Source organism: Microtus oregoni, unplaced genomic scaffold (genome assembly GCF_018167655.1).
Source record: "Microtus oregoni isolate MIOR12 unplaced genomic scaffold, Mior012 000038F_ref0000394, whole genome shotgun sequence".
Lineage (NCBI taxonomy): Eukaryota > Metazoa > Chordata > Mammalia > Rodentia > Cricetidae > Microtus > Microtus oregoni.
Genome location: NW_024543097.1, coordinates 2,147,270 through 2,162,054, shown reverse-complemented (window position 1 = coordinate 2,162,054; position 14,785 = coordinate 2,147,270). Strand labels below are relative to the sequence as shown.

General features: G+C 42.4%; 2 protein-coding genes across 4 annotated transcripts in view; both read left to right on the top strand.

Moving 5' to 3' along the window:
- The window catches only part of CUNH2orf80 (chromosome unknown C2orf80 homolog), a 28,221-nt gene extending 26,337 nt beyond the window's left edge, over window positions 1–1,884 (top strand). For all 3 annotated transcript variants that reach the window (XM_041631905.1, XM_041631904.1, XM_041631906.1), the window contains one exon: window positions 1,299–1,884. In XM_041631905.1, the coding sequence (XP_041487839.1) occupies window positions 1,299–1,336 (38 nt within the window). In that variant the 3' untranslated portion in view covers window positions 1,337–1,884. The remainder of the gene's footprint in view (window positions 1–1,298) is intronic.
- A 1,303-nt stretch (window positions 1,885–3,187) lies between these two features.
- LOC121433449 (gamma-crystallin A) lies at window positions 3,188–5,738 on the top strand. Its single transcript, XM_041631872.1, has 3 exons — window positions 3,188–3,455; window positions 3,549–3,791; window positions 5,423–5,738. The coding sequence occupies exons 1-3, from the start codon at window positions 3,447–3,449 to the stop codon at window positions 5,693–5,695; spliced, it is 525 nt and encodes a 174-aa protein (XP_041487806.1). The 5' UTR covers window positions 3,188–3,446; the 3' UTR covers window positions 5,696–5,738.
- Window positions 5,739–14,785: the final 9,047 nt, after the last annotated feature.

Here is a 14,785-nt window from a genome sequence, read left to right as displayed (position 1 = left end):
ACCAGACTGGTCTTGAAATCACAAAGATCCCCCCTGACTCTGCCTCTCAAGAGCTGGGTTTAAAGGTGTACACCACCACTGACCGGCTTCTTTTTTTTTTTTTTTGAGGAACTTTTTTATTTTAAATATTTGGGACTCATCATTTTCCCTTATGACTTATAGATACAATGTCATATCTTTGAGATGACAAAAAAGACCCTCTTTTTAAACCTTTAAGCATTAAAACAATTCTTTCTTCATAATTTTATTTTCATTTCCAGCCACTGAGTTTCTTCTGAACTAAGAGAAAGGCAGAAACTGTTTTCAAAACTCCCAGTTGTTTTGGGAAACTCTCAAGGATTTCTTGTTATTGCACTGGTGGCTTATTTGAATCAAAATGGATGTGAGCAGCATTCCCTGGGACAACTAGTTTCTCTGTGTTTTGCTTTCTGTCCTATAAAAGAGAGAGTATTATGAACCTCACTGGGTTGTTTTGAGCACTAAATGAGCCAATGTACATATAAATACTCAGAGTCACTAAGACCATACCAAGCAGAGAGGCACCTGTTCCTTCTCTTCCCATTCCCAGAGAACCCATGGCATTGCAGAAGGAAGCCAGATAGAGGGAGGAGAATTTAGACTTAAATACAAAGCAATATATGCAAAACCTTAAAATAATACGCTACCAGCACAGCACTAGAAAACTACTGATGTTAGGGAATGCTAATCCAAAGAAGTTTGACTTTCATGGTTTTTAATTTTAATTCGGAAACAATTCCAAGCTTAAAGATATGCTGCCGCGGTACAGCGGACCCAGATTCGCCATCTCGCGTTGCTGTGTGTTCCACCAGCTTTATGCGTTCTCTTTCTTTCTTCGCCCTTCAGTGGTTTGGTTTGTGTATATGGATATTGATAATCTTTTCTGAACTATTAAAACTTGTGCATACCCTATCAACTTAGCCTGCATATTTTACTCTGAAGCTCCTAAAAGCAAAGGCATTCTCTTAAGAAACCAATTATTAACTCCAGAATCTAAAGCACCACTATTTGATCTGTCACCCAAATAGCATGTTTTCAATGTCCCAAATAACATCCCTTTTAAGCATCCATTGTGAGATCACACACTGCAGTCAGTTGAGAAATATAATTCATTTTCAGATATTTCAGAATGTCCCATGGAAATTCTTTTACATCTTCACGGATCTAACCCATCTCTGGTACCTGGTGTTTGACTTTAACTTCCTATCGATAGAAAGCTAGTTTGTGTGTCTGTGCTATACTGATGTACTTGATACCAAAACCATCCTCTCATTCTACAGGTCACCTAAAAATGAGAACTAGTACCGTGGGTGCATAACAGAGTCTCTGGGAGCAGACAGGAAGCTTCGCCTTAAAGCCGCAATCGTCACCAGCACACCCGTTCTCTGCAGTCAGCCATTGCTGTAAACGGCATTGACTCTCAAGCCTGCCCGTAGCCTTCTTCTCTTGGAAGCATATTGCACACCTATATTTTGGCAAAAGGAAAAAAATGTGTATATCCTATGCTTTTTCATTTTATGCCTGGAAAGCTGCTGGAGAATTTGTAGGGAGCTCACTGTTCCTGGATGGGTGGGTTTAGACAGTCTGGTATTGATACACATTTTAGCAAATGTGTAGCATTAAATATTGCATAGAATGCTGGGGAAGGGGGTGGTTTTCCAAAGTGTTAACCCCAAATAGAATTATTTTCTCATTAGCATTCTTCCAAATAGAGAAAATGTAAGCTCATAAGTTTACATTCAATAAAGTTTGCAAAGAGGAATGGATGCTGGCTTTCTCTGGTGATGACCACTAGGAAAAGAAAGGTGCTTCTCTTTGTGCGTCCTTCCCAAATGATGACAAGGCACATGGTTTAACCAGCTTCAATACCAGCTTCATCAGATGAATGGCAACATACTGTACCTCTCCTTCCTTAAGGACTGGGCTGGCCAGCCTTCTGCAGAATAATCCCAGCGCCACAGGCAAAGTCAGGTGAGTTTGTTGACCTTTTCTGAAAAGAAGTGGTGCCCTCTCATGCAAGGCTGTGGCTGGGGAGGTCAATGTAGCCTTCTTACATAGCGCTTGGTCACAGCTGTACTTGAGGCTGACCAGGCTGCTTGGAACACAGGACAGATGCAGAGGAAATCGGTGGCCTGTGATCCTTGCTTGCCACGACTCCAGCTGCCGGGGACTTGGCCCAGTTTGCTCTGTGCAGCTTGTTGGCCGTGAGAAGACACTTCTTGCTGTCTGTGCTTCCACCATCCGGACATGTCAGTGAGCGATGGCTGAGGATTTTCATGCAAACGCTGGGCCCGCATTGCTAACTCTAGTTGGGTATCCTTTGAGAGTCCCCGCATGGGCATGAAGCAAAATTATGTTTGATTTCACTTCTTACATATACATAGGGTGAAATAACAGCCGATAATTCAAAATTTGATGATCCTCCATTCCTGCTCAGCTGGCAACAAGAAGGAAGTTCTGATGGCGGCCATCCTGGCTCAGGAAAACTGACAGTTTGGTGAGGGAAAATGCAGACAAACCATAGCACTGGTTTTAAGAAAAAAAACATAACCCTAGAAAAAAGGTGGTGACAAGAAGAACGGAAAGTCCTGTGCCTTTCTTTCTTGATGAGAATGCCTTGGGTTTTGGCTGATCTACTAGTTTTAGACCAAGAAGTGTTTAGTCTCATATATATATATATATATGAAGTATATATATGCTTTTAACTCTCAACTCAAAAATCACACATTTAAAAATTAATTTTACTACTTTCACCCACTGAATTTGCAATATATATTTATAATAGAAAATTAAGAAAATTTTAATTTGAAAAGGAAGAAACAATATGAGGACCTACATATAAACTTATCATGCCTTGATGGCCACAGCTGATGTTTAGTCTCTACACAGTTCTAATCTTTTTATCTTAAACATGTGCAACTTTAAAAATTAAATCTGTATTATACAGATGAAGACACACAGCTGTTTTCCAGTTAGAGGATTTTGGTTCGTTTTCTGCTAACTCTTGGTGCCTCAGAGTGCTTCTGAAGCTCATGATTCTCATGAGCACAGATGGAGCCCAGCCTCCACCTCAGCACTTTCTGTAGGCAAACACTGCGAACTGCTGGGTCCGTAAAGTATTTCTAGAGAGCCGCATAGGATGCGATGTGCGCCCTTTGTCTCCAAGGTCATAATGGCTCTGCTGACTTTAATTCCTTTCACTGGAGTTAGGGTGGACAACTCGAAAATGCCAGAGAGAATGTGAGCCCCCACCCCATGATCCCAAATGAAAAAGCAGGAGAACACAGAATTCCCCTCACGCGTTACCCCCGGCGGCCCCCTTTTGTGTTGTTCTTGCCAACACAGCAGCCATCCTGCTGTATATATATATATCAGCTGCCACTCCTGTCCCCATCACACTCAACACTGGTCATTTGCTGTCAACGACGATGGGAAAGGTGAGCCAAGAAAGAACCTCCAGGTTTGCCGTGTTTTCCCATGTCGGGGATGTGCCTTCCAGTTGACCATGTTCACCTGTTTTCCCTTTACAGATCACCTTCTACGAGGACCGCGGCTTCCAGGGCCGCTGCTATGAATGCAGCACCGACTGCCCCAACCTGCAGCCCTACTTCAGCCGCTGCAACTCCATCCGGGTGGACAGTGGCTGCTGGATGCTCTATGAGCGCCCCAACTACCAGGGCCACCAGTACTTCCTGAGGCGCGGGGACTACCCTGACTACCAGCAGTGGATGGGCCTCAGCGACTCCATCTGCTCCTGCCGTTCCCTTCCCTATGTAAGCATTGCTTCAGCCTGACTGGTGTGAGAACAGCAGCTGTTCCTGTTGGTGACTTTGTTTCCACTCATGTTCTAGTGTTCTCGGCAAGGACGGGAATGCTCGACAAGGGCTCGCACTAAGTATATCAAGGCCTGACTCTAAAACCTAAATAGAAGGAATATGGATATATATGCTCTTACTTAAGGACATCAATGTTGTTTTAGAACATAAAAACCATAGCATGATCTGTAAAGTTAAACTTGGTTTAATAATCACATTCCCTTCACCCGTGAAAGAAGGAAATGCTGTCATTTGCAATAACATGGGTGAACCTAGAGGGCACTGTGCTGGAAGAAATAAGCCAGGCCTGTAATGATAAAGGCCACCTGTTCTCTAAAGCCGCAGGTTCATGGAGGGAGAGGAGATGGGGTTGGAGATTTAGCTCAGTGGTAGCGTGCTTGCCGAGATGCAGCCCTGAGTTCTGCCCTCTGCAGCAGTTCTGCCCTACTTACTAAGGCTAGCGTGGTAGAGTGGGGACCAGAGGTTTGCAGTGATGATCAGAAATTAAAAACTCACAGCTAGAGAGAAGAACTGTGTCCTAGACATCTGTTTTATAGCACATCAATGACAGCTCATGCTATGTATTAGAATCATTAAAAATGCTAAAGCTGAGGCTGGAAAGATGGCCCAGTGGTTAAGAGCCCTGGCTACCATTCTAGAGGACCTGAGTTCAATTCCCAGCACCTACGGGTGGCTCACAACTGTCTGTAACTCCAGTTCCAGGGAATCCCATGCCTTCTTTTGGTCTCCATGAGCACCAAACACAACTCATGTAGTATTTTACATACCCACAAACAAACACTCATACACATAAAATAGAAATAAATACATCTTAAATACACAATGAAAACACTGAAAGAATTGATTCTCTGTGTTCTTACCACAAAATGATAATTATGTGGGGTAAATATATATTAGTTAGGCAGATTTAACCACAGTGCTTAAATACTTTAAAGCACCGTGCTATGCCAAATAAATATACACACACTGTTTGTCAATTTAAAAATATATAAGTACATTTGAAAGGCAGTCAATTAAATTTGGTTAATTCTAGTGTAATCTGGCTGTATTGGTGAGATTTTTCCTCTCTATATACTCTCACACTCACCTAGAACAATGGGTCTCAATTTGTGTGGCTTTGTGTTTTGCAGGAGTCATTGTTGACTCGTTTTTTATGAGACAGGTAATTAGGGATTTCATGAGATACAGTTCACATTTCCTGTGTGTGTGTTTAAAGAAAGAGAAGAATAAAGGTATAGGGACTCAAAACAAATCTGCATCATTACACACCATATGTACAAAAGGTGACTTCAAAGCAAGCTTGGTAGGATTCTGTTACATGGGCAGTAAATGTTTTCACTCTCTGCCTTTTGGTGTTAGTGTCCTCCGCAAGGCCTCCAGTTCACGGTTCAGTCAGCTTTATGTTCGTGCATTTCCTAATTCGTTAGAACAACAGCACACGCAGTAGGATTAGGAGAGAAGCATGCTTGACACAATCGCCTGGAACCCGTGTTTTCTGGAGGTGCAAGCAGGCTGCAATAGCAAGCATATAAATCATTGCTTTTCCCTGTCGTTGGTCATCACAACAGACCAGCTCTCACAGGATAAGGCTGTACGAGAGAGATGACTACCGGGGCCTTGTGTCTGAGCTCACGGAAGACTGCTCCTGCATCCGCGATCACTTCCGCCTCAGTGAGATCTACTCTCTGAACGTGCTGGAAGGCTGCTGGGTCCTCTACGAGATGCCCAACTACCGGGGCCGGCAGTACCTGCTGAGACCTGGAGACTACAGACGCTACCACGACTGGGGCGCCGTGGATGCCAAAGTCGGCTCTCTGAGACGGGTCGTGGATTTGTACTAAGCCTCATTTTGCTTGTTACAATCCACACAATGCAATAAATATATAACTGTGTCCATGGCACAAAGTGGCTCTTGTTGATCTTTCATATCTAAATTCTGTTAAATGGTATCTTAAGAAACTGAAAATATTGTGAGTGTTCACCTACTTTCTCCCAGTCAGGAACCAGTGCTGGGAAGTGACCTCTGGGCCTGCAGGAGAGAGAAAAGATGAACACAAGCAACCATTAGAACCCAGAGAAAGGAGAAAATGTAAAGCCTGCCTGTGGCTACACCACCCATGACAAGGGTTGTTAAGGAATGGGGCAGCTGACATCTCACAAAGAAGTACTCAAGAAAAGATGCCCAAGGGGCTGGGGAGATGCTCAGGGAATGAGACACTTGCTGCACAAGCTTAAGGATCAAAGTTCTGACACCAAGAACATGCACAGAGCCAGAAACGGTGGCGCACATCTGTAATTGCTGTGTGTCTGTAGTAAGATGGGAGACAGAAGTATCCCCAGACGTGGTGGTGCACATCTGTAATCGCTGTGTGTCTACAGTAGGATGGATACAGGCAGGAGAATCCCCAGACGTGGTGGTGCACATCTGTAATCGCTGTGTGTCTACAGTAGGATGGAGACAGGCAGGAGAATCCCCAGACGTGGTGGTGCACATCTGTAATCGCTGTGTGTCTACAGTAGGATGGAGACAGGCAGGAGAATCCCCAGACGTGGTGGTGCACATCTGTAATCGCTGTGTGTCTGCAGTAGGATGGAGACGGGCAGGAGAATCCCCAGAAGTTTCCAGGCCAGATAGCGTTGCATGAGCAGCAATGAACAAGAGACACTTTGAACAATGGGGAAGGTGAATAGCTATAACTAAAGTTACCTTCTGACTTCTGCACACACCTAATTCTCACAGACACACAAACATGCATGTGCTTGTAGATACACATATACATGTACACACCTCAGATACACATATTTTTAAAAGTAAAGATGTCCTCACATTAGTGAATTAACAGAACATTTGAAAGCGTTAGAACAAAAAAGAAACAAACTCACCTAAGAGAACTAAATGGCAGGAAATAACCAAATTGAGAGCTGGAATCAACAAAATAGAAAAAAAGAAAACAATACAAAGAATCAATGAGACAAAAAGCTTGTTCTTCAAGAAAACCAACAAAATAGACAAACCCTTATCAAAACTAACCAGAAGGCAGAGAGAGAATATCCAAATTAACAAACTCAGAAATGAAAAGGGGGACACAACAGCAGACACGGAGGAAATACAGAGGATCATCAGGTCATATTTTGAAAACCTGTACTCCCCAAAATTGGAAAACTCAACTTTTTGTTTTCTCTTGTCTTTGTTTTTGAGACAGGGCTTCTCTGTTTAACCCTGGATGTCCTAAAACTCTCTCTACAGAGTAGGCTGACTCAAAAAAGCTTAATAAAATAAAATGACAGCTTACAGAATGGAAAGAAATGTTTAAAAATCATTGATTTGTTAAGGCCTTAGAATCTAGAATATATAAAGACCTTTCCAACTAAACAATAGTAACAACAAAAACAACAACAAAAAGGATCCAATTAAGAAGGGAAAAAATAGAAATACATGTTTTTTCACAAAGACATATAAATTACCGGCAAACAAATGGAAAAAAAATCTCAATACCTTTAGAGATTAGAGAAATTAAACCCGCCAGGCGGTGGTGGCACACGCCTTTAATCCCAGTACTCGGGAGGCAGAGGCAGGCAAATCTCTGTGAGTTCGAGGCCAGCCTAGTCTACAAGAGCTAGTTCCATGACAGGAACCAAAAAAAAAAAAACAAAAAAACAGAAAAACTACGGAGAAACCCTGTCTCGAAAAAATCAAAAAAAAAAAAATTAAACCCAAGGCAAGATGCCACTAAATATTTATTCTGATGGATACGATACTATTTTAAATAAAGCTATTAAAATTTAATTTTAATTAAATCTCACTAAACAGAAAATAACCTGTGTTGGTGAGGGTAAGGAAAAAATAGAACTCTCTTAAGTTTTTGATGGGAATGTTAAAGGATACCTCTTTCTGTAGGAAATGACTTGGCCGTTTCTCAGAATCAGAGTCATCTTATGATCTAGCAGTCCCCATCATTGATAAATAATCAAAGGAAATAAAAATAAATATCCAATCAGAAACATACATGAATTTCATAACAATACTCTCGGTTTTTTAGGGATTTATTTATTATGTATACAGTATTCTGCCTGCATGTATGCCTGCAGGCCAGAAGAGGGCGCCAAATCTCATTATAGATGATTGTGAGCCACCATGTGGTTGCTGGGAATTGAACTCAGGACCTCTGGAAGAGCAGCCAGCGCTCTTAACCACTGAGCCGTCTCTCCAGCCCCATAGCAATACTCTTTATGATGACTAAATGTGGACATAGCTCAGTGTCCAAATGTCCATGGACTGCTGGATAAACACAGTATAATCTGTTAATATAACAGGTGATATCTGGCCATAAAAAGGAATGAAGCACTGATATGTGCTGTGACCATATTAAAAGTTAAAGACATCAATCACACAGACTACAGATTACACAGACCACACACAAGTGCATCCACTTATATGAAATACCCAGGATAGACAAAACTATAGTAACAGCAAGTACATTAGTGGTTGCTTAGGGCTGAGGGGATGCTTAAATAAGGGTGTGGTTGCTAGCATACAGCTTCTCACTGTGATGAGGTATATATCTGTAACTACATGAAAAACACTGAGTTGTGTACATGAAAAGCTGTCTTACAAAATACTCGCCACCATCGAATTCACCAAGTTTCTTTATGAAGAATATTCTTGCTGTGCAGTGGTGGCACGCACTTTAATCCCAGCCCTGGGGAGGTAGAGGCAGGAGGATCTCTGTGAGTTTGATGCCAGCCTGGTCTACAGAGTGAGTTCCAGGACAGGATCCAATGCTACAGAGAAATCCTGTCTCGAAACATCCCTCCCCTCCCCAAATTCTTTGCTACTGAAGGAACACACGTGGGGAAAATTAGAAACAGAAAATGCATAGTTTCTTAAAAAACTATGACTCTTACCAAGGTAGAATGGGCAGAAAATCTGTGGTTTCCTGGAGCTCAGCTAATTCACTGGGTTATCCTACTGTTCTAGGTGACGGAGAAGTATGTGTCATATCTCACAAAAAACAATTTATTAACTTGAAATCTCATCTTAGTCTAGGTGAACTGGACAGTGCAAAAAACTGCATTTTAGCTGATAAAGTTAAGCACAACACAATTTTCCTTTTCCAAAAATTGAGGTGAGTCCCTTGTTTCTTTCAGGCTCAGACATGTTATGGCTCTACTGGGTTTCTAGGTGTAGTATGTCATGGTACAGAGTCTGGAGCCCATGAACTTGGTTTCTGGCTGTATGAGCTTGTCTGTCACCTCCCTAGCTTCAATTCTGCAATTTCATGCTCTCATGAGAAGTAAATGGAACTTTGCCTGTTGGTGCCAGCAGATAGTAGAGGTGAATAAATAGGGGCCATCAGTTCTCCAGTGTGCTGTCCTTATGCTTATACAGTCATGCGCTGTCACCAGGGATGTTACAGGAGAAAAGGAACAGAGAGGATGAGTTGTTTTCCAGAACACTTCTCTACTTCGAGTGAATGTGAATAGCCTCTTTGATTTTTCCCAATTTGTCTCAAAATCACAATCTTCCTGCCTCAAGCTCTCAGGTAGCTGGAGCTACAGTCATGTGCTGCCTTATGCGGATCTCTATGCCATTTTAAGCATCACCTATTACCCATGTGTCACATGTGTAATGCTAAAAGTAAAATGTTGCAGGATTCCTGGCTGCTGTAGTGGTCCATGAGACCATGCCGAAGGTCTCCAAAGGCAGCTGGTCCCTGGCAGGGAGCCAAGTGATGGCAGGCAAGAGACAGATGGACAGGCATGTCATGCAGAGTGAGGTTGGATATTTATTTAGTGGGTTATGGAGGAGAAAGGGAGAAGGGGAGAAGAGCAGAGAGAGAGAGAGAAAGAGAGAGAGATGAACCAATACTTAGAGAGCCTTTTATGGTTGGGTAGATACTGAGATATTATAAAAAGGATGAAGAAATAGGTTATCAACCTGCCAGAACACATCAGTGCCCCTTTTATGGCCAAAGATCCCGAAGGCTGGCAGAGTGGATTTGTTTTTGAAGTTAGACCTTGGATCAACTATGGGAAGTGTATAATTTAGAGAAGTGTGTTGTCTGCACACCTGAAAAGATGGCATCTAAAGCAAGAAATTGGCATAAGGAAAGGCTGTTAACTTAAGTTTTGAGGGCAAACAGACTTGAGTTCAATTTCCAGTTCCACTTTCTATAACATAAGCAAATGTGTAGGCACTATGATACCAAAACCTAGAAATACTGTATATCAAAGATGTTAATAATATTATCCTTGACAAGGATTAAGATGTTGACAGCCTGTCCCTCTGGTAGAAACTTGAGCTGGGTTCTTCTGATCGCTCAGCTTGACTTTGACCTCTATGCTCTTGTTCAATCAGATTTGAGCAACAATTCTATCCAATCAGTTTACTGACTCTCTGCCACCCATGACTACCTTGGTCTACCTTCCTTATTTACCTTACCAATCAGTTTATCTGGAAACTCTTTAACTTTGATATTCCCCTTTAGTTATTTTCCATTTACTGACACCAGGCCCCATCATTGATTATAAACATCCACTTGCCCATTTCATTTTGATATTGGCACTCAAGTCAAACTATTTTGTTCATTACAAAACCCCCACATAGTTATTCCTTTACCTACATTTATATCTTGTTCTAAATAAAGTCAGCCTTGCCACGTCTAGCAAACATTATGACTAATTTTTCTTTCAATCTTTCCTTCAAAATGATATAACTTTTGCCAGTGGTATTGTTTTTTAATGTTATTTTAAATTAATTGTATCTTTGATTTTCATTGTTATTCTTACCTTAAAAATGGGGGAAATTGAGGATTTGGAGGTTAAGTGATTTTTCAGGGATTAAGGAAGCATTACCAGAAACTGCAAAACATGTGTAGTTATGTGCCACCATGGCTCCCCTAACACGCTGTCCACAGAAAGCAACTGTTCAGAAGTTCCGCTGTGCTGAAAAGTTGTAAAGAAAGTACTGTGAAACCGAAGAGTGGAACAGGGGCAGGCTGTTCTGGGGTGCTGTTTGCAAGTGTTGGATCTTCCAAGTCAATGTTATCTAAACTCCAGAACATCACTTGTGTCCAGGTATTTTCTGTGGGAACTCCCTCAGCCAATAGCCTTTGAGAAACCGGCCCACTTTGGGCAAGGTCTCATGTACTATAAATGCAGACAAAAAGCTTGCACGGGGCCTCTTGGCTGCTGGATTCGGTTCTAGTTCCCAGTGCATGCAGAGGACTGTGGATTGCTACCCTTACTGTGAGTTTATCCCCAGATACTCCATTTCAGGCTATTGTGGAACTCTTTTGTATGCCAACAGTCTTTGATGCTCCAACTTTAGAAATTGTGAGCATAGGCCACTGATTCAAGGCCCAGACATTGCTATCACTCATTTATCGAAAGAGGCCAACTTCCGTCACTGAATCAACATTTTATTTCTAGGCATCTTATTTGATCTTCAACATGTCATAATACAGTTTGCTTCAGGGATCCTTTGGGAATGACACTTGGTATGGGACAATTGTCTATATTCTGTCAATTATGTTTTAAACAAACACTGATTGGCTAGTATCAGGCAGGAAGTATAGGTGGGACAACCAGACAGGAAGTAGAGGTGGGTCAATGAGAACAGGAGAATTCTAGTAAGGAGGAAGCCCACTCCTCTTAACTCCTGCCCAGACACAGATGAAGGAAGATGTGACCTGCCCCACAGAAAAAAGTACCAAGCCATGTGGCTAACATAGATAGGAATAATGGGGTAATATATGTTATAAGAGTTAATACAAAGCCAGAGCTAATGGGCCAGTCCGTTTATCATTAATATAGACAGACCACTGTGTGATTTCTTTGGGGCTAAACGGCTGTGGGGCCTGGTGGGAGGACAGAAACCAGGCAGGACAGAAACTCAGACAACACCCACTGTTTGGGCAAGATGTTGGAGCAAATTCTACAGTAACACGTGGTATAAGCTTTGGAACTGGCAAGAGGCAGAAATATAACCATCCCATACTTTTTCATGTGTGACAAATTACCTGATAGAGATGACTCAAGGAAGGAAGTGTGCATTTTGGCTCACAGTTATAATAGAAGATTATAATCTATCATGGTAAGGAAGGCTTGCTGACCAGAGAGAGCAAGCCATGACTGCTGATTCTCATATGGCAGCCCACCAGGAGGCAGAGTGGGACTGGAAAGAGATGGAGATACATCCCCTACTAGCATATTTCCTTCAATTAAGTCCCAGTTCCTAGAGGTTCCACAGCCTAATAAACACAGCACCATATGAGGCTGTGGAGAACATGTCACAATTAATATGTCCATAAGCCACAGAGAACTAGGGTATGAACTTTCTGCTTATTAAGACCTACTATCAACTTCCTATTTTATTAGGCTGGTGTGAGTCCCCACACAAGTGGCTTGGATCAGGAGCTGACAGCTGTGACCGGGGTTTTATCTGGAGACACCCTGCACCTGGGAACTTAGGAGTGGCCTGGTTTCTTGGGGCTCACAGGATATTAGATTCCCAAACCCCTGCCAGGAAACCAAACCTTCAATCACCTATGAAGTGGACAGTCAACAGCCACTTTTTATAGACCATGAGGAAAACCCAGGATTATTTACAGGAAATCTTACTTCTTTCATTATAATGAGCATCCATGTGCCTATTCCAAGCTCTTTGATTTGTGTGCTCTAGGCACTAAACAAATATGACTTTTGTTTCTTTACAAATTATTAGAGAGCCTCTAATTCCATAGAAACAAGGGAGTGTACTTCTTTCTTCCATTCTAATCTTCGTCACAGCTGTCCAGTTCCAGGGAATGAAGCTGTACCAGATAGCTTCATCCATGTTGGAGCTCTGTGAAGACTACTTCTTCATTCAGGGTCATCTCCTCTCAAGGACATCATCTCCTTACCCGCAGACCACAAAAGTCTTGGACTATTAGATGCCTATCTGCAGGGGAGAAAACAGATCCCCATGATCGAAAGGAAACAGTGCCTGTTATTAGAAGGCAAGTGCCGAATCCAATCCATCACAAGGGGTTACAGCTGATGTGGAGATGTGTTTAAGGCTTGGGTTCTAGTAGAGCTGATCACATTTTAAACTTCTGTTCCTTGGTCTTGATTTATTTTTCTTTTTGAAATTTTATACCATATTTATTTATTATTTTTGTGTAAGTGTGTGTGTGTGTCTGTGTGTGTGTGTGTGTGCGCGCGCGCGCGTGTGTGTGTATACAAGTGCAAGCCTAAAAATATGAGCTTGATCTCAGGGACCCTTGTGATGGGAGGAGAGGACTGACTTCCTAAAGTTGTCCTCTGACCAGATGATGCAACACTTCGGAAAGCAGAACCTGCACCTCTCGTGGGCAACACAATAGAGCCAACCCCATTGGCAGAGGTATGGGTGAGCCAGACCCGAAGTTGGGAGCATGGGAGAACTGTCTCTATTACTCATCTGTCATGTGGCGGGATGAGTGGGGAAGAGATGCCTGTCCATCAACACCTGAGGTCCTAAGAGTGGGAGATCTGGTCTTGCCCATTGTGGGTGAAGCCATCCCATAACTGCTGGTCCTGGGTTCTGTAAGAAAGCAGATTGAGCAAGTCATGGGAAGCAAGCCAGTAAATAGCACTCCTCCATGGCCTCTGCACCAGCTCCTGCCTCCAGGTTCCTGCCCTGTTTGAGTTCATGCTCCAATTTCCTTTGGTGCTGAACAGCAATAAGGAAGTATGACCAGAATAAACTCTTTTTCCCTCCCCACACCCCACCAAAAGAGAGTCCAGCATGAGCAATTTTTCTTCAATAATAATAACAATAATAATAGTAATAATAATAATAATATCCTTTCATTAAGAAGCTTAAATATGATCACCTTAGTTAGTGTTACCATTCTCTTTATTTAAAAGAGGGCTCAGGAGAAAAGAGAGGTGAGCTCCATAGTATAAATATTACAACCATAATACAACAGTATGAAATAGACTTTACATGCCTTGAAGCCTGGAAGCTAGACATCACTGTGTTACCTGTGGTCACCTTAGCTAGTGGGATCAAGATAAGTCATTAGTTTCTTCTTGGAGTGAGCACTGTGGTACACTGTCCAGACCATCACTCAGGACCAAAGCTGAAGGTGCCTCCAGGACTTCCTTCAGCCAAAGAAAGCTGCTAAGGCTAAGCGATCCAACATCATACCCCTCCATGGTGTCAGCTTACATTAATATACTGAGCAATGAAGGGGCACAATGTCCCCTTGCCTTGCTCAGTTCATGATAGATCTAGAGTTCCCTGCAGGATTGGCTGGAGTCACTGCCACTGTATTATCTCACAATTCTAACAGCATGCAGGAGACCCCACGGTCGGGTGACTGGAGGAAAAGGGATAGGTGGATTCAGTTCACAAATAACTTGGCTTTATGTATGGGTTCAAGTAAAAAATCATGTTTGATTCCCAGCACTGACTTCGTAGCCCGTAGTCATCTGTAACTGCTGTCCCAAAGGATCCAAAGCTCTCTTCTGACCTCTGTGGGCACCAGGATGCATACATAGCTGTAGCGAAGCACTCATAAAATAATAAAATAAATAACTACTAAAACATTTTAATTTTTCTTACAACAAGCACACTTTGTATGTGAAGAAAAGTAGCCTGAGATCAGGGCATTCATGGAGTCATTGAACAGAAGTGAGTCACTTGCTAGTTCATTCAGGGTCAAACAGGGAGAGGTTAGTGTAAGAGGGGCTAGGACAGAGGTATGTGCATGAAGATATGGCTGCACAGTATGAAGAATGCCTGAGAGACTGCTCTTGTACACTGTAAAGATTTGTCACTTGTATTGGTTTAATAAAATGCTAATTGGCCCATAGGCAGGCAGGAAGTATGGGTGGGTGAGGAAGAAGAAAGGCAGAGATGCTGTCACCAGCCAGATGCAGAGGAAGCAAGATGAGAACGCCTT

Excerpts from the sequence above, each read along its gene's own strand:
- LOC121433449 (XM_041631872.1), top strand. Across the intron at positions 3,792-5,422 it reads CCTGCCGTTCCCTTCCCTAT|ACCAGCTCTCACAGGATAAG; the intron begins GTAAGCATTGCT and ends TCATCACAACAG.